This window comes from Phasianus colchicus, chromosome 12, assembly GCF_987193195.1.
Source record: "Phasianus colchicus chromosome 12, bPhaCol1.hap1.1, whole genome shotgun sequence".
In the NCBI taxonomy this organism is placed as follows: domain Eukaryota; kingdom Metazoa; phylum Chordata; class Aves; order Galliformes; family Phasianidae; genus Phasianus; species Phasianus colchicus.
This window is the reverse complement of record NC_143447.1, coordinates 7,426,790-7,446,364: the sequence shown is the minus strand read 5'-3', so window position 1 is coordinate 7,446,364 and position 19,575 is coordinate 7,426,790. Positions and strand designations below refer to the sequence as shown.

Below are 19,575 nucleotides of genomic sequence, written 5' to 3'. Positions count from 1 at the left end.
CTCTGTAAATCTCACTTCAGTAATGGAGGAGACTGCAGGTTTTGCTTTCTCTTATTTTTCATATTTCTTTACCACCCCTCACATCCCCCAGACAGAGGAAATGGATCCAAAATACGGTGCTGTAAAGTGACACGCAAGGCTGTCAAATGGTGACACTTGGGATAAGTGAGACTTTTAAACGTCAGAAATTCATTTTTTAATGGCATGCTGGCAATGTAGACCTAACACTTCATCACAAGGATGACACGTTCTAAAAGCTGTTTTAAAATAAATCATAGCAGGGAAGTGCTCCTTCAGGAAGGGACTGCACTTAAGCAGGTTTGAGGAATGAAGGAGCCGTGCAGCGGTTTCATTCTTAAATCGAGTCAATGAAGTTTTCAGGAAGTTTTGGTGAGAAGGGATTGTAGTGCACTGCAGGTGCCATTCAAACCCACACATTCAGGAGCTGCTTAAGCTCCTGACTGTCGTAACACTCCTGTGACTTCACTTACTTCTCAGTTCCCTCAGCTTCCATCAACTCCTCATCATATAAACTGTATTTATCTTATGTTGAAAAGCCATTCAGTCTGCAAAACACCTCGTAGCTGGCTCATGTGCCACCCAACCCCACTGGCACTCCCCAGGTGATGAACATCCCCTCACTCACCACACCATGGTTCCTGGGCTGCAGCCAGCAGAACATGGCACACACGTGCCATAGAGCTTCCCAGTAGCAGGTGACCAGCCGGGATTCTCCTTCACCTGCAAAGACAATGACAAAAGCCTTACTGCCAAGACCACAGGTGAGTTCCTGTCAATACGACAGAGCAAGGCCTGTGCTGCAGTGAACCTGGCTGGTTGGCGATTCAGCACCACGCTGACTACTCTATGACAGCAAACAGACATGGCTTCAAATCATGCAAGTTCAGTTAAAACCAGTATTTAATGCCATGTCTTTGTAGGAGGGATGACTACAACTGTTGCCTCAGACATTGGGACAATAACTGATTACCACTCAGTATATAACAGTGAGTTACAACTTAGTAATAACAATGAATGCAGAAGTAAACTAATCTAATTTGTGGAAGAAAAATGTGAGTCCAACAATTGCCATGAGAAAGAACAGAAACAACAGCCCAGGTTCTGCCAAAGTCCTCCAAATCCCAAACACACAGGCATGGCAGGGAAAGCACTTATTCTGATTGCAGGCTTGTACTTTCTGCTTGTTGCTTTTTTGTTGTTGCTGGTGGTGGTGGCTTTTGGGCAATATGAGCTAAGTCGCAATTAAGTCAGACTGGTTTATTTTCTCTCACATGAATATGTTCTAATTAAACTCCTATTTCAACATCAGCTTCAAAGCAGGAGACAAATATTTTGTTTCAGGAAGTAATGACAAAGTTATCACAGTCTTCATACTTCTTGAAGTAATGACTGTTACAAAAACAACAGGTTGTTCTTTGTTTCTATTACATTCTCACTATTACACTTTATGCTAATATACAGCTAAGATCAAACTCATTCCTGAAGAGGTTCATTTTTATATTTTGACCAATCTGAATGTAACATTTTAAGAAATATCTTTGTTTCATTCACAAGTCTTAATTTCTCCATCCAGTCCCATCAGATGTTGCTTATACTAATGCCATCTGACGGAAACACAACATTTTGGAATTGGGGTGCAAAAGACAGAGCTCACATGTGGAAGACAATACAGAGGTAATTAAGGCATTCTTAGGTTGCTTGCATTTTTCTGTCATTTTTCTATCCTCTACTACAACGACCCTAAAGGAAGTTATAAAGCTAGAGGCTTGGGTAAAACATCTTTGTCCCACGTACCTCTTTGGGTACTCTTTGGGTAGAGTAGCTGTATCAAGGCACATGCTGATACACCACTGAAATAGACAGTGGCTTCAGTAACCCAAGCATCACAGAGGTCCTCTCTTTCTGATTCAAATCCTTACACCATGAAGATTTCTGATACTCCTCAGTGAGCTCCAGACTCTAAATGCTGTCACACACACAAAGGAACTGAATCACATCATTATTCTGTCAGGCACTTCCAGTGATTCATTTCAAGATCAACTTCAAAACCCACCCCACAATAATTCTGATCTGACCCCGAAGTTCTTTTTTATACGTAGTCCTCCCAGCTGTCCCTCCAGCATTTAGCAGTGCTATCTCCTCATACAAATTCAGTATTGATTGAGAAAGACCATTCCACTGCCTTCTGCAGCAGTAAATGTCCCTCCCATTTCTTAGCCACTTTAGAAATCACTTTTGAAGGAAAAATATGGACCCCAAAGAAATATCCACTACGTTATTTTTCAGCTCAGATTTGCACTTACAAAATCTGAACTTCATGTTCTGGTATATACAGTAAAAGCTTCAGCCTCAGGTGTCCTATTTAATTGCCTGCTATTTTCATTATGGACCGTGATGGCAGCGAACGTTCTTCAGGAGATACTTGTATTTTAATTTATCTTCAAATATAAATCACACATTATAGCACCTTTTTCCTCTAGGTTAATTGAATCAATTCTCTTAAATGTCTCTAAGCCTGATCATTTGAGAGAGGTTCACTGTTTGAAATCTTTCAAGAGTTATGGCCCTTGAACTGCACACAGAACAGTGCCGGTCCTTGCTTAGATGAAGATATTTTATACATACAAGCTAAAAACTGTTAAACACATAAGTAGTATGATCTGTAAAGCAATATTCAGAATACTGCAATCATCTTATGATGGTGCTATGCCAGAAATTGTGCAAGTATCCCAGTGAATTCATTGTCTTAACGTTAGAAGTCTTATTAATAATTGATTGAGTCTGGATATATTTTACATTATTAAGAAAAAATAGAAAATCTCCTTTTCCTTATTTCTACACTACTTTTAATTCTAAAAAAAAAGGAAGTAAATGCTGATATTAAGAACAATTATTTTTTGTTACTGAAAATCCATGAATGACCAGTGAAGAAAACTTAACATAATTTTTACTAAAAATAAGTCAAACTGATCAGTCTTTTTTCCTGTCCATTTTATTCCCATAGAACTAAATTGCTGCTATGGTAAGTTCAATCCTAAACTTGGATTTAAACATAATTCAATTACAACAGTAATGGCAATAAAATAGAACATGCTTGGAAAGACAGTCAATGTTTGGGTTATTTTAGAAGTCAGTTTCAAAAATTAATGCTGTGGTTTAAGTCCACAGTTAAATCTAGCATGTTCTGCTACTGTGGCTGGTTTTGCCTTTGACAGAGCAATCCTAAGGTGCAGCTCCTCAAATCTGACGATGTCCTGAGCCCACCCAGCTCAGAGGTTCTTGGTTGGTCACCATCTTGCACACAGCACTCACAGCCATGGCGTGGTTGGGTTCAGTCTCTGCAAAATGGCATCCGTCTGTTCCCTGAGTGCACAATGGAGAAAGTCAGTGCCTCGGGACAGTGCTGTAAAGAACACATGCCAATAGCTGGGAAGATGTAGGCAACATGCTCTTGGGTTGTATGGGCTCTGTCCTGTGTTTAAATATACAATATATACTCTTCTATTGTGAATTTCTTTTCAATTTACCTGTTTGAATTTATTATTTGTAAAACGTATCAAACCTCAAATGGATTGACCTTCTGCTAATGTACATCACCTAATGAATGGATGCAATTAACTAATTAATATTGGACTATTGCACTTTCCAGGTCACATTTATCATCACTAAATGTGTGATCTAGTTTGCAAGTTTAAATTTTTTATTATTACCCTTTAAACTAAAGAAATAAGTCTTATATTTAATTACCTGAACTTACATATTCAATTAATAGCTTCATTACCTTAATGAATATGGATACAGCACAGAAGTAGTAAAAGATTGCTTCCTGGGTGTAGTGCTAAGCACACCTTATAAAGAGCATGCTCTGAACCTCCAAACAATTTTTTTAAATTAAAAAATCGTGCCTGGGAGTTCCAAAGGAATTAGGCCTCAGAATCCAACATTCCTCCCATTCCTAATCTGAAACAATTTTATAATCTATATTGTTAGCATATCATATGTAGAAAAGAATTTTACCTTTATGTGTCAATGTCATTACCTTTGAGTCAAATCTGTCATTACCTTTGAGTTAATTAATTTTTTTTTCATTAATTAGGTAGGTTCAGATCAGGTTTCCACAACCCTGCAGCAGGACTGGTAGCCATAAATAGTCACAGAATGCCTTTTGCTACATGAAGTGTGTGCCCTGTACAAAGATAAAAGGCTTTGACAGCGTACACCATTCTGGTTAAGAAAACACAGTGTTTAGATCACTGCAAAGCCCATAGGATGTACTTTGAGCTTTTCTTCATGCTGCCTGGCTGTATTTACCCAGACATCTTTTGTTCGTAATAGCAAATCTGAATTTAAAACTTTGATCTTGATTTTGAGGGTTTTTTTTTAATAAAGAAATGGGATGTGAAAAAAGTTACTTTAAAAAGAACATGCTGTCAATCATTTTCCTTTGCACTTACTTGTCACATACGTCAACCATTCCAAAAAAGGGAACGTGAAGAAAAAAAGAACAGAGAATTGGTTTTAACAAAGCATTTTCCTACACTGAATTAATTCATTCACTAAAAGCAAAATTCTTTTTGTACTTAAATAGTCTTTTTCCAGATGCATTCATAAAGTTACACCTGCCCATACTGTCACCTACTAGAGAAGTTTACAGTAGAACTATATCCAGCACATTTAGAAGGAAGCATAGTCTAGTGCAGCAGATAATGCTGGTGCACAAAACCATCTGTACAGCATTTCCCCAACACTTTCACATTTTGCCAGCACTGACAGTTCTGTCCCAGAACCCTTCAGTGTGGAATGTTATCTGTTCCTCACTGTGCCAGCAAGACCCCTCAGTGCAGTGCTGCATTACACAGCTATTACAGAGATTCAACCAACTTGGAAACTCTCTGGGCCTGTTATACACAGTCTGTAAAACTTTTAAAAGATATTATCATTGATTATATAGCAATATATGTAATACATATACATGTAATACATCAGTAATGTACTGAGGCCTGATGGTGCTCCTCACCCATCAAAAACAAAGAAAAGTTTTGGGTTCTGCTTTAGAGAAAGTCTAGTTCACTTCACACTGAGATCAGTGTCAGCAACAGTGGGCTTCAGTAAGCTTTGAATGAGGCCTGAGGCATTACTGGCAGAAAATTTGAAACACCCATGGTACCTTTTTGAACTCATATTCATGATCTGGACTGAAATGTTTTATCTGGACACTGAGATCACAGAAAGAGAGAATAAAGAATGGAGAAATTCTGACAGGGTCACTTCATGTGCACTACCCCTCCCTCCAAGGTGGGCTCAGCTAGACCTGAGCTGCACACTACAGATGGTCACTTCTCACCAAGGCTACAGCAGACACAGAAGATGATCAGAAAGCACAAGAACTTAAAAAACGTGCTGGGTTTTTTTTGTTTGTTTGTTTGTTTGGTGTTCTAAAAACCATCAGAATGCTGAATTGTAGCATGTTCAGATCTTCCTAATTTTTTTTCAGTTTCCCAGCAGCAAGATCAATAAATAAAACAGAGAATGTCCTTTAAGTGCCATGCAGCAGTTTCTGTAGGAAAACATAAATATAAATTCAGCAAAGGCATTTGTGCAGGAGCATGAGTTATAGCAGATGTATGCATTTAGACTTTGTCCAATTCAACTACAATCAGCAGATTTAGACTTAAAAATAATTTGACCCATATTATTACAATTCAAAAAATATATGTGTTATATTTATAGCCTTGGTCTCTCCAGCTGTGTTGGCTTAGGTTTTATTACATCAGTAATAACAATTTATGTGATACTCTGAATAATGTACTATTTAAAATTCAGTACAGTATAGACTGTTACCCATGGGACTTAAACTGTGGGAGCTATGTGTATTATTCTGCGCTTTGCTATTTTCTGTAGGAGTGAAGATTACTCATAATAATGGTTAGATTATACATGCTGTTAGAATTCCTACTCTGCTTGAATCCAGGTGAAGAGAAGAAATAGTTCAGTTGAGATTGCCTTGGGGTGTGGGTCGCAAGGGTTTCAGTCTTGTGATCTAAGGACCCACACTCAACCATGAGCAATAACATCAACATGCTTTCTGACATCTTTTAAAAATGCCAACAGATTTGTGAGGTGCAACCTCCCTTAATAGAAACCATTTGATGCTTCTAAAGACTATTAGCTTTATCTGCCTATTGACTTAATTTTTCACTACAGTTTATCTAATTTTCCTACCTTAGAAGTCAGACTGACATTTTTGTAGGTCCCATGATCACCCCTAGAATCCTCTTTTGAGACACCAGTTGTTCAGTTGTACATTTTCTGTGTTCCATCTTTCTGGTACTAGGACTGGATTCAGACATAAAGCAATCCACTGGCAACAGTGCTTGAGTAGTCAAACATTTCAGTCTCCTGGGGGAATTCTGCACAGCACCAGCACAAATAGTTACTGTTTAACTTATCAGTTTCTCTTAAAGCCTGTCCTGTTCAGAATTCATTTTAGGACAGCTTCCTAAACCCACATTTTGGTTCTTAAGGCAAAAAATTCCTCCAGCTTTTCAGGTAAGGAGTTCACTATCTTGAATGCTTCTTCTACGCTTCCACCCTCCATAGCTTTACATACTGTCATGCAGGATTTGTCCAGTGAAGGGATTGGAAAAGGTTGTTGTTATCACCTCTACATTCTTTCCAAAGCATTCCTTAAAATATTTGTCAAAGTATTGAAGAAAATCTGAAGAAAGGAAATGTAAATGATACCTACTTGTGTCGGGAACCTGGTTCTCCCACTCCGTAAAGACAAAGAAATGGTGTGGGGAAGGCAGCAAGATGTGGACAAATGATCAGGAGTTTCTGTGTCTGTCACTGACGTGTTGTTTTGGTATAATTAGATGAAAGAACAGAGCTAATACATTCACACTTGTTACAAGACTAAACTAAGAAGTAGCTTCATACTATTTTGAGGGGGAGATTTGTATCTGCCCAGAAGAAAGAACTCTTATGGACAAGCAACTAAAAATTGCTTTCATAAACGTATTTCCCATTTTCCTGGAAGTGAGGAAGTGGATTATCTCATTCCTCCAGTAATGAATGGCCTCCTCAAGATCCTCCCTCAGTTCTACTATATCCATAATTCTAAAAGTCGTAATAAACATATACTTTAATATGCTGTGATAATTAAGGTTCTGAATAATATCTTTGCTTTGCAGTGATACAGTGCAGAGATGTTCAAACTGCAGTACATAAGCTGTTTTCAGTGGCTTTCCAGAGGCAACTCCAGCTGTCTTCGTGCGAGTGCAGACTTGCAGTGTAGGCTAAACCTCTGCACCCATGCCTGCCTGCTGCCACACAGGTGCTCACCTGGCTCATACAGCACCAGGACAAATGCAGACGTCTCACAGCTTGTTACCTATGTGGCTCTCCTCAGGTCAGCATTTTCTGAATTTGCTAATGGTGAAATGGTATTTGAATGCAGATTCAGAGATAGTAAAAGGGCATGCAAAAATGCTTAGGGATTAAAATTGGATAGTGGGTATAAAGTGGGTGGTTAAGGGATAAACATGCATCAAGTCCAACCTTGAGAAAGGAAAGAAGAGCACCAGAGAAATTATAGAAATGGCTCATTTCCCCAGTCTCATGAGTCTCTGTTCTATTCACAGCACACAATAGTACTGACAGATCTAAACATATTAGCCACCAAAGTAAAAAAAGGAAGATGACTGATACAAACCAAGGAAATGAACATCTACAGCAGATGCTAAAATAACTTAACTGGGATAAGCTCTTAGCGTGACATCAAATGACAGAAAATATTTGTAAATCAACCAGAAGCCAGTCAAGTCAGTATCACGTTTGATAAAATCACCCAAGATGCTTAAGAGGTTAAGAGTGTAATATTTTTCTCCAGGAAGCCCAGGCCTTTGAAATATTCAGCAACTTCAGCTCTTAAGATAATGGCCAATAATGCGATAATACTTCATATTATAGCACTGTATGGGAACTGCACAGATAGTTGGGCTGTGTACCGGAGGCTCACTCTTTGGATTGCACTGTGGGCCACCAGGAATGGACTATCCACGCCCGGCCAATCTGGGGCAAAGACATGTGGTTAGACGTATGGAATACAGTCAAACACAGGGCTGTATGTGTCTACCATGTTTCTGGTCATCAGCCCCTACAGTCACTGGGAAATGATGAAGCCAACATGCTGGCCCGAGTTCAATGGGTTGAGAATTCACCATCTGAGAACATCACCCGTGGGTTACATCAGCAGCTACGGCATGCAGGACAGAAGACAATGTGGGCAGCTGCTAAAGCATGGGGGCTGCCCATACAACTACCTGACATCGTCCAGGCATGCCGGGATTGCGATGCTTGCTCTAAGATGAGACTGAGATAGTTGCCTGAAACAACAGCCCATCTTGCTAGAGGACATAATCCTCTCCAGCGATGGCTGGTTGATTCCTGGGCTCCTTCCTCAGTCTGAGGGGGCGAGATATGCCCTGACCTGCGTCGACACTGCAAGTGGGTTACTGCAGGCCTATCCAGTACCGAAAGCAAACCAGGCATATACCATCAAGGCACTCATTAAACTGATGTCTGCCTACAGGACACCCCAAGTCATCAAGAGCGACCAAGAGACTCATTTTACTGGTGCAACAATACAGTGCTGGGCAGAAGAAAATAACACTGAATGGCGATTCCACCTGCCATATAATCCAACAGGGGCAGGCCTCATTGAATGTTATAACAGTATTCTTAAGGCTGCCCTGAAGTCAGACTCCCAGTCCCTGCAGGGGTGGATGAAAAGACGCTATGAAACCTTGCGGGACCTGAACGAAAGACCCCAAGACGGTAAACCCAGTGCCCTGAGAATGTTGCAGACAACATGGGCCACCCCGCTTAGCATCCAAATTACGGGCACTGATAATAAGGTAATACCCCAGATTGGTATTGGAAATAATCTTCTGCTCCCTGGCCTGAGAACTTAGATCCAGGTACCCATAGAATAAAATGGCCTTGGAAGGTGCAGGTAGGACCAAAGTGGTGCGGCCTACTTGCACCTTTGCACCTTTGGGGAGATCACTGAAGGTGGGAGGCTCAGTAGTCCCTCCAGTAATAGGTACATGGCCTACTGATATTGTGGCCAATACTCCAATTTTCACTGCTAAAGGGACCCCCATCATGTCCCTATGGCAGATCAGGACACCCCCTTTGGTGCCTGATATAATTATGCAGCCACAGACATCTGTCCAGAAGGTGTGTACAGGTGGCCAGGACATGCCCCAGTACAAGCCGAAGTGTTGAACCAGAATAGAAATACAGCCTGTATCTTGCCCTGGAGAGCAGACCTTCCCCTCCTGGTACCCCTGAAACATCTGTATTACTCCCTGTGAGTCTTTGAGCCTTCAGGATCACTGGAAGGAAACTGAATAAGCATCATGATATAGCGGATCTCTGTATTAGCAGAAGCTTCCCTTTAGTCAACTTCATCATTGGTTCACGCCGTGAAGGGGTGGAGTGTATGGGAACTGCTGAATCATGGCCTGAACCTCTGATTGATCACTTGAGGTGATCAGTGAGTCAGCCATGGGAGCACAGGTGAAGGCAATTCACCTGTGCTGCTGGAAGGGGAGGAGCCTGGCTGCACCTCTCCTAGACCTATTGAAGAGCTGACTACCAGTGGGGAGGGATCTCTATCTGGAGATCTCTCCTTTGGAGTTTTACAGCGAGCCCAGGACAAGGGTAAGCACTCTATCTATTCTCTTTCTTGGTGTAATAACCTGCTTATCCAAATTCTCTGGTATATTTCATAATTATAACATCTGTATATTCCTTGATTATACGAGCACCTATGCCCTTTTAAGCTAAATATATTGGGAACATAGAGTCATTCTCAGTGCCTCATTTGCCTATTCTGCATTATAGAGAGCCACTGGACCAAAGCAGATTTCATTAAGTGTTCCTAATTTAGTCTGCCTTGTCACTCTTTTGTAAACAGGGCATGTCACCAGACAGCAAAGCAGTTAGTCCAAAAAGAGTATCGTGTGTGACTGTACAAATTCAACATACAACCAAGGTAAGACTCTTCATTAGCCACTAAAATCCCTCAGAACTACAAGATAGGAGTTGTTCTTTACTGAGTAGAGCATAGTGTCCTCACAAGCATTTATTTTTCCTTTACAACTTCCCCTTGAAAAGGTTTCAGACAGCCAACAGTATGGCTTAAATCCCAAACTAGGTCAGAGTGAAATTTCCATCCATATTTTGTGGTTTCTCTTTTTGTCTTTCCTTTTGATCAGGGCAATAGGAACAACATTTTATCAATTTTTACTAGAAAAAAAAAAAAGTAACATAGCCAGAAAGGTAATGATTAATCCATTGTGTAAGAAAAAAGAAAAGTTCTGCTTGTAAACCCACTGGTATTATCTCGCCAGTATAAATAGAAACATGCTCAGAGAAGGCACAGGATGGAAAACTCATGATGAATTGTTAGGGCATGTTGCGTTGGTTCTGTCAATGCCTGCAGTCAGATGATTTCACTGGCTGTACAGGATGAAATCTCATATTTCAATGTATAAGTAAAAGTGTCAAAGTTCAGCTGAAGCAGGGACGATTACAGAGCAAATTTTGTGTGTATTTGTAGCCAGGGCACCAGAGCAATAGAAGAAGCCAAAATGAGCCGGAAAAACAAAAGGAGTTTAAAGGAGAAATTTGCCTTGAAGAACAGCTTGGTTAAAGAAGCCCTTTCAGAATTCCTGGGAACTTTTATACTGATAGTAAGTGTCAGCTGCTTTCCTTCCTTCCTACTAATTTAATGTTGGACAGTGCTCGTAAGGGGACATGTATGCTTTTTTCTTGTACTATATCAGCAGTGTGGTTACTGCTTGACAAACACTGCACAGCCTTGAATGACTTGCTGCTGTTTATGGTAAGTTTGTGACTCCTTTTTTCACCTGATGTAATTATCACTGGCTGTTAAACACTCGTAGTTTTACCTATTACAACTGTCTGATAAACATTTGATTTTTAAAGGAGCAGAATTTGAGTGAACAACCACGTTCTAAAAAGTTCAGATGCAGTGAATGTTAGCAATACTCCTGCATTTTTAACTCAGCATTTTATTCTACTTTCACTTCTCCGTACAATTTCCATCTGCTTTAACAACCCCGCTGGACTGTACATTTAGAAGATAACTTTAGCTGTTATTTTCCTGTGCTCACAGAGATTGATCCATGTGACTTGTACTGAGCTTATCAAGTTATGCTGCCGAAACTTTAGAGATTTTGTAAATTAACTATCTTTTGTTTCGTTTTCAATTGTATTACATAAATTATACATTTGCTTGGTTATGTAGGCTGTTACAGTATTACGTAAATAGCAAAGCTCCATATTTTCACATCCCTAATTTTTTTTTTAAACTTCATTTCTTGCTGAAGTTTTTGTGCATTTTGTACTGGGACACAGAGCTGTCTGGTGATTTACCAGGGTAGAGAGCAGTCTCAGCAACAGAGCTGAAAGTCAAACAAATACAGTACTTATGCCAAAGTCTTTCTCCCTCCCTTTAGTCTGACAAGACAGTCCTGTTTATTGCTAAATATTTCATCATAGAGAAAAGACAAAAAATTAAAAATAAGGCTTAGGACTGACATAGTATGTTTTATAACTGGAACTATATTAGCTAAATTTCAAGTAAGCCATCTAAAAAATTCCAGTAGCTCATAAAATGCATGAAAATAATGGCCTTTAGTATGCTTCAGCCAATTGAAGGGCAGAGGCACTAAAGTAACATTATTCTCAAATTTAATACCCTCCATAAGACATTACAGTAAGAAGCACATTTAGAAGCAAGGAGCACAAAGCACTTTACAAACATTAATGAATTAAGTGTCACAACACCCTGGTAAGGAAGGGAAATGTCATTATCTTCATTTTATATATTAGCAAACCTGATTAGAGCAGACTGCACAGGAAGCCTGTTGCAGAACTCTGAATATAACCAAGATCACCTGACTTCCAGTCCTCTGTCCTCGCTACAAGATCATCCTCCTCTGTCCATTAATACAATTAAGCAAGTGAGGAAAATGCATTAAAGTGCAGATTAAATCGCACATGCTATTACTTAATGTCCTGCTGCAGAAGACTAGAAGGAAATGGAAACCCAGAGTCCATTTTGTATGATATTCATTGTATGAATACAGTAGAAAGTGAATCTTCAAAAATGTTTTTGATAATCTTGGTGAATTTTTCAATTCTGTTTCAGTCCTTCTAGTTTTAACCTTAACTTAAAGCAGAAAAGAGCCTTACATGGATTTAACTACAGCTTCCCAAGTGCTCAGATACTCCGATTTATTTTTAGACTGTGCTAGTTAGCAAAAGTACAAAGTTTATTGGGAAGAAATGGACTTTTCTGCTGCTATTTATTGCTATTAGACTCTGTCAGCTAGTAAGCAACTTCAAGAGCAGACAAATATTAAACTTTTTAACTGAAATTAGAGCTAATGAAAGGGGGCTCTGTTAAGTTAGGAGGCAGAAATCCTTGACAAACACTTAACATGTATGAAAAATAAGCAACAGCTTTCTTTCTTTATACTATTACTATACTTCAATCCTGATTCAAAGTGAAAGAAAGATGACTGCTGATGGTCTTCAGGTGGTTTGGCTCTTCTCTGAAAGCCATTCTGTGCCTCTGCCCTGTATCTTACAGCCAGTGGGGAGCACCTGCACCAGGGTTTAGGGCAGGGAGGAGCTCTTCCATTACCCATAGGTTTTGTCTAGAAGTGTTAACTGATGGTACCTAAACTTATGAACGTCCCAGCACCTCTGGAAGTCAGCTGGGTGAAATTCTATCCCCCAGACAACCTGTTTCTTTTTCTTTTAGAGAACATCATAGATCATGTACTATTAAGAGCTTAAGTTGCCATCTTGGGTAACTCTCCAGTCTTGCAATATTATTTTCCAAACTGTACAATGTAAAATCTGTAGGATTAATTGTAGGACATCTTGCAGATGAAATCACTCATCAGGCAAAAACCAAGCCTTCCCCTGGAGGCACGAAGGGCTCCACCTGCAGAACTGAACAGATTTGAGACAAGCCTTGAAAAAGTCCATGCCTATACCATTTGGATAACATCTCCTGGTCATCTCTGCTTAATACACTGCGGCTTGCCTCACAGTATAGTCTCACAGTATGGAAAGTGAATTCTTTTCAGATGAAACTGAGGTGGAAGGTGAGCTCCAGAAGCACAGAAATATGCTGGCTGCTAATGGATGCTCAGTCCACTGAATCAGATCAGAGATGCTCCTAAGCAATCCCTGCACATATATTCATGGTCTGGTCTTCCAAATTGATTTGCTTCTGCTGCACAATCTATCCTTGTAACAGGGCATAGCTGCTGCCAGCCCCTCCCTCCTTACCAAAGCACCTGATTTCAGGCTTTCTGAGGGTTCAGTGAACAAACTGAACTGCAGGAATCTGGAAGTTACTTTCTTTATAAAAGTATCCAAGCAGCTGCAGTTATTGCCTGGCTGGGTAATCTCATTGGTGATTAGGCTACTTTACTCTTCGACCTATTCTTCCGGGGGAACAGGATTTCTTTCAGTATCAGGCTGTGAATTATTCCCCAAGGTGCAGCACAGCTTCTCCAGTTACATTCTCAGACAAGAAGGCAGCAAAAAACTTATATTTTTCACTCCATAACCAAATGCAAATTGCATGTGGTTTTGGTTACACTGAGCTTTTAGTTACTGTCTTGAACTATATCATATTCACTTTAAGATAGTCCATCAAGCTGAGAAAATGCTGTGCTTAACCTCATAGGTGGTTGCTGGTTTTTTTTTTTTAAAAAAGCAAAAAACAAGAAAAACCACCACTTACAGTGATGCAGTTTTAATACAACAAAGTTACACTTGTAGCACAGGCAAAGAGGAATGTGCATTAGGCTGGGGGTCTATGTTTACATATTAGTAAGCTCCTGCCCATGCCTTGCATTTGTCTTGGTATCTCATGTGGTAAATGGCCAACCTGCCAAGTTTCTTTTTAATTGGAGTTGAAATCAATATTCACAAAAATACATAATCCACCTATAAAGTTTTCAACAAATATTTGAATAGAAAAACACTTGCTTTCTACGAAGTGTGTACTGAGTAATGTAGTTTTTATAAAGTACATTTGGTATTAACCACTGGGACTGGTCCCTCCATCCAACCCCTGTGCAACAGAGCCCTAAGGTGAGAGAACACCAGTTCTTTCATGCTGCAGTGGGCTAAGAAGTCAGAGCATACACACATTTCCCAGTCTCTGGCAAAGCACCAGCCTTCTGTATGCTGGAGTTGCTCCTGAGGCCTCTCTTGAAAAAAAGCTATCTGGGGAGGTTTTCATTTTCCAGTATGTCTCCTGGTTCAGTACGTTTCCTCTTGGGGCTCCTATAGGTTACTGTGGTAGAGCACAGCTGGACATTAATCAGCACAGAAGTTAAAAAGCCACACTGGATCAGATAGATGTTTTATGTGAATTTTCAGTGAGTCTGCCTGAAATTCACCTATCCAACTGCCCCTCTGCTTTTAATCATGTTGTGCTCCATATTTTCCCCTTGGGACTTGGCTGCGTTGCTCTCAAACAAAATGGGATTTATTCTGACTTGTGCCATTGATTATATCTGAATTGTAACATTTTCAAAAAGAGAAGCCAAATGGGCCATGTGGCTTCTTTTACTGGCTACTGCTGACCAAACGAAGTTTGTATTTCATTTTTACTCTGAAGAGCATCTTACTAAACACAGTTTCCCAGAACAGAGCTGCACCGGACCAGTATCTCCTGAGTCCAGGGCAGTGTACATATCCCTGCTGAAATAAAACACAGGCTTCCACTTAGCACGTAAAGACAAGCAGCATATCTGCAGACCTATCCCATCTATTGCTTCTCTAATAGTCAATTAAGTGAATATGACTGTGTGATCAAATTAAGACATCATCTTGAGTTGTTGCTGCAATGCTCAGTGGAAAACAGAATGAATGTTCTCACACTATGCAGTGTGCACGGCCTCACCCGAAGTAAACAGGTACACAGAACGCCGCTAGCAGTGAGGAGGTTTCCTTTCTTATCCCAAAGCCCATTCTCCAGGTGGAGGCAGGGCCTTTTGCAAAACTCCCACTAAAGCAAACGTCTGTGTGCACAGAGGCTGCAATGCATCAGCATGCGCGTGAACTGAGTGCGTGACACCCTCACAGCAAGCAGTCCAACTAATGAGAAGAAAAGCTATTTATCTTTTGCTCATCAAAATCTTGTTTGTCTTGTTTTCATATTCTGACCACTTCATTATGTAAGTTATCATTTCTGCTTTGTTGGGGAGTTTAGTTCTTGCCTGAAAAATCCCTAAGTATGCCATTTCATGGATTTGTTCTGTCCAGAAGATTAAAAGTTAAGCAACTGTTCCACATCTTTCTTTGTGGAGCCAGATTCCAGTACACATTCATTACAGTACTGCACAGTAATATATATCCATTCCTCCAAACACGCATTAGAATACTCATATGTTATTAGATGAAAGCAGATGTGTCTATGTAGCTTTTCACTGTTTAGTCCTTACATTAGCATTTTATACAAAATTGCTACTTATAAATTTTACACAAAGTTATATTCTTTGTTTGGTTTTGGTTTGGCTTTTTTTTTTTTTTTTTGGATGAAACAGAGACTTTTTCTTTGCATAGAATGAAATGGTTTACAGCAAGTTTTGTTTAAGGTGTAAAACAACTTAGTAGTAGTCTCTGACAGCTACTTAGAGATTAGCACTGGCATTCCAGGAGTACAGAATTTTGTACAATTACCTGTTAGGCAAAGAACCTAACTTGCCTACCAAAATAGGTTATTAAAACATATTTACAACTGCTATTGTAATATGCCACTCAATCAATTTGTATATATTTTACATACATTACTTATATATTTTATATGTTATATAATAGGTGTTAGCCATGGTTGTACTCTGAAAGCTGGTTCTTATACATTTCCATACATGAGGCTCTCCAGCAGCAATACCATGGTAGAGCCACTAAAGAACAGAAGTCATTCATGAATCTAATGTCACAGAATTTAATCCTGCACTTCCAGACCAAAACTGCTCTCTCTACTGGAATGAGATGCTTCCTTTCCTTGTCATCCCAAACTCAAGAGTTCTTTCTGTTTCTGTAAATGTAGCAGTTGCATATATTTTGAAGAAAGTAAATTTTATGTACAAACTCTCCCACTCATTTGCAACTCCATTAAATCAGTATTGCAAACAAAAGTCTAAGTGGTAACAAAGATTCACAGCTTGTCTCAACGTAAACACTTGTAAAGCTCTTGTACAGTGCTAGCATTTCTATAATCTTATTATCAAATAACTTTTTTCTCCTACTTAAATCTCCCTGAAGTCATTCTTTAATTCAGCTAAATAGAAGCATGAAGGATCTGAAAGTAAGGTTACCCAACTGTTCTTTTACCCTGAAAAGTTCGTTTCAGCAAATAATTCTAAAAAGTCACAGGAAATCTTTTGTTTTTTGAATACAAACTGAAGTGCAAAAACTGTGGTTGTTTTTTCCAGTATGTGACATTTTAGACTTTCAAGTGACTCAGATGTTCTGTATTACAAGAAAGTTTTAGATGAGAATTATCATCTTTGCTACATCAGCCCCAACACGTAGGTCAGATTATGTTCAACCAAGTGGTTCCAGTAAGCTGAACTTAATTTTCCAAGGCCTTTTTTTGTACATGCATTTTGTGCCAGAAAGTGTGCACCTATAGACCTGAAGTGGACAGCCTCCCCTTAGCCTCACAGAAGACTTGCACTCCTTCAAAGATTCAACTGACAGTGCAAAACATGAGTTTAGATTTTACTGACACAAATTTACAAGCTATTCTTTCAGAGTTTTGGCCAAGTTAAAATAACAGTAATTAAAGTAATAACTGTCATAAACAGATGAATAACAGAAGGGACAATAAATGCTGTTCACACCATTAAGTCTGTTTATACATTTTTGATCTCAACACTTCAGATCAGTGAGCCACTCTGGCTAAAAATGCATTCTAGTAAGCTCTCCAGTCCACGGTTTGGTTTAAAGGTAGAACTTGACTTGACTCCTTCTAATCCATTCTAGAAAGTTTCCTGATCAGCCCCAGATATAGTTTGTTTGTTTTCCTCAACAGAAAAGAGAAAGAAAACATACCAACATACCAAATCTCTCATTACTTGTAAACATGAGGGCACACCAAAGCACCCCATTTCTGCACCCAAAGGAAAGAATCGAATGATATATGTACCCTTACATTCTTAAATTCCTTTCTCAATGCTTCAGCCATTCACCAAGGACCATTACACAGACTAAACATATTTAGTCTTAATTTAGAGAAATTTTAATTATGTGAACTGGTGTAGGAAGAAAAGCAGGATAACACGTCTCAGCTCAAGAATAAAAGAGAAACCAGGGAGGGCAGCAGCACCTGAATGCTCTCTGTCTTATGAAGCTTCTACTTCCCTTGCCCAATCTTTTCTTCCTGGCCCTCTGTAAGGGGCCATGTGTCACTCTTGGAAGTTTGCATCTAAATATGAAATATTTCATTTCCTTTCTCCCTTGAATTTCTACAACTTAGTAAGAAAATAAAATCAATCTTCTCTGAAGAAATTGACTCAAGCCAGTTACCCTGTATAATTTAAGAGAGGAAAGCATTGTAGCATTTCAGAATGAAGAGTGCAATATTAATCATAATAAAATATGAGAGAATGCAGACCTCTGCATTCTAAGTCATTTTAAGCTTTTATTTGTCTCTTATTGCATGTGAAAAAGCAGTAATAAAAATTTAAAAGCATCAGTTTATACAATACAGCATAGCCTGTGCTTTATTTTCACAGTATTTTTCCCTAAGAGCAATTTAAACCAAATCTTTGTTTTAAAAGCTTTATGTACGCATTTCATCCAAAGCCTTATTAAATTTACATCCATGTCTCCATGTAGTAATGTTTTCTATCATTAAAAAAAAAAGTTTCAAAATGGCAATCATTTTAAGGCTTATGTCTATACTATTTAATTAACAAAATGGTAAAAATTTTTTACAAACCTTTATTTAATTAGATAATAAGTCTCAGAAAATAAAGGGAAACCCATTTGAACCCAAGAGGATGTTGGTTGTGTCCCAGGAGACCATCAGAAGAACGGATATAGTGTTTTTTTATTACTCCAAATTGATTATATTGTAATTTACAGAAATCTTTGTGTTCCCACTAAAATATGTACTGAACGATAGAATAATGTATTTTCAAAGTATTTTAAAATTACTTGACTAGTAAGCTTTATTTTATTTTACCTTAAACGTCTTAAGTACTATCTGATTGAACCAATGATGACAAATATTACATAAGAAATTAGATGAAGATCATTCTTTCTTGGAAGAACGGGAGTTTTCACTGACTAGGAATCCTGCAGAGCTCGTGCCCTCAATTTTAGTAGATCTACCATATCTTTGCTTTTGTTACTGCTGGCATTACTACCCCTACTGAAAGAACGCTTGGGAGCCCAATCTGAATCAAGGCCCTGTATAATGCACAGAAGAAACATGATTCAGTACATAAAGATTTTCTAATTATAAATCACATTATGAAATGAATTTATCTGAAAACAGATAAATTCTTAAGTGGAATCCATTTGTGAAGAAAGAGACTGGAAATGAAAATATGTTCTAGAATACATTCCAAATAAGAGACCTTTAGGAGAACACCATCACTTTAGTAATCACACTTTAAGCTGAAAATTTTATTTACTAGTTTCATACGCAACACCCAAATTGATCACCTATAGAAATATCAACTGGGGGAAAAAGCTGCATAAGGCTACAAAAAAAGCCAAACAATCCTTTAATGTTCTCGTGGGCAGAGATATCACTACCTGTAGTGAAAGACAAATGCAACCACTTCTCTAAGCCCACTCCCATGTCCCTGCTGCAAGGGATGTAGTGCTGTCTGGCTGCATAGAGAAGCCAGAGAAGTTTCCTTTAGAGATGAAATGCCAGGGCTTGCTTTCATGTCTTCAAGTGTCCCCACAGTATCGCTCAGAACAGCTAACTTTGGGATAGCAGAAGGATGCTCACAGCAAGCACACAGCTTTAGCCCAACACCTGCATGGCACCTGAGGGCCTGTCCCCTTTGCAGCACTGTGCAGCAGCACAGCACGTGTGGCAGGATCCAGACTGACGCCCTCTTATCTGGGCTGGAAAAGGGGAGCAGCCAAGCTGCTGACTAGCAGGAAATTCCTGACTGGGGAACAGTGGGAGAACATAGGTGGGAGTGTGGTGTGGGAAAGGGCAGGGTTACTGCCTTCCCTGAACAAAGGCATCCTTACAGAACACTGTGAAGTGGTAGAGGGATCCTTGGAGATTCTTCATAATCAGCTGGAGCTGTTTAAGTATGACTCTTTCTTGAAAACTGACCAAAACAGAAATTCTGAAATGGTTTTCTAATATTTCTCTATTGAAAATGCACAGCTTAAAATTAAAATATGATCTAAAAAAAATAATGACTCTGGATTGCCTGTATCACTCTG

At 39.2% G+C, this 19,575-nt stretch overlaps 2 protein-coding genes across 6 annotated transcripts in view; one reads left to right on the top strand and one right to left on the bottom strand.

The window, feature by feature from the left end:
• The window catches only part of ALDH1A2 (aldehyde dehydrogenase 1 family member A2), an 80,926-nt gene that overhangs the window by 55,676 nt on the left and 5,675 nt on the right, over window positions 1-19,575 (bottom strand). The window contains exons 1-2 of one of the 2 annotated variants that reach the window (XM_090148796.1): window positions 6,244-6,260; window positions 647-741 (exon numbers count right to left, since the gene is read on the bottom strand). In XM_090148796.1, coding sequence (XP_090004922.1) covers window positions 647-682 — 36 coding nt within the window. In that variant the 5' untranslated portion in view covers window positions 683-741; window positions 6,244-6,260. Of the gene's footprint in view, window positions 1-646; window positions 742-6,243; window positions 6,261-19,575 lie in introns of those variants that run through there. The other variant, XM_090148795.1, reaches the window with a different exon arrangement.
• AQP9 (aquaporin 9) overlaps window positions 8,750-19,575 on the top strand; it is a 29,325-nt gene continuing 18,499 nt past the window's right edge. For 2 of the 4 annotated variants that reach the window (XM_090148799.1, XM_090148800.1), the window contains exon 1: window positions 10,805-10,936. In XM_090148799.1, coding sequence (XP_090004925.1) covers window positions 10,823-10,936 — 114 coding nt within the window. In that variant the 5' untranslated portion in view covers window positions 10,805-10,822. Of the gene's footprint in view, window positions 8,940-9,577; window positions 9,751-10,006; window positions 10,085-10,651; window positions 10,785-10,804; window positions 10,937-19,575 lie in introns of those variants that run through there. The other 2 variants (XM_090148801.1, XM_031616493.2) reach the window with 2 other exon arrangements.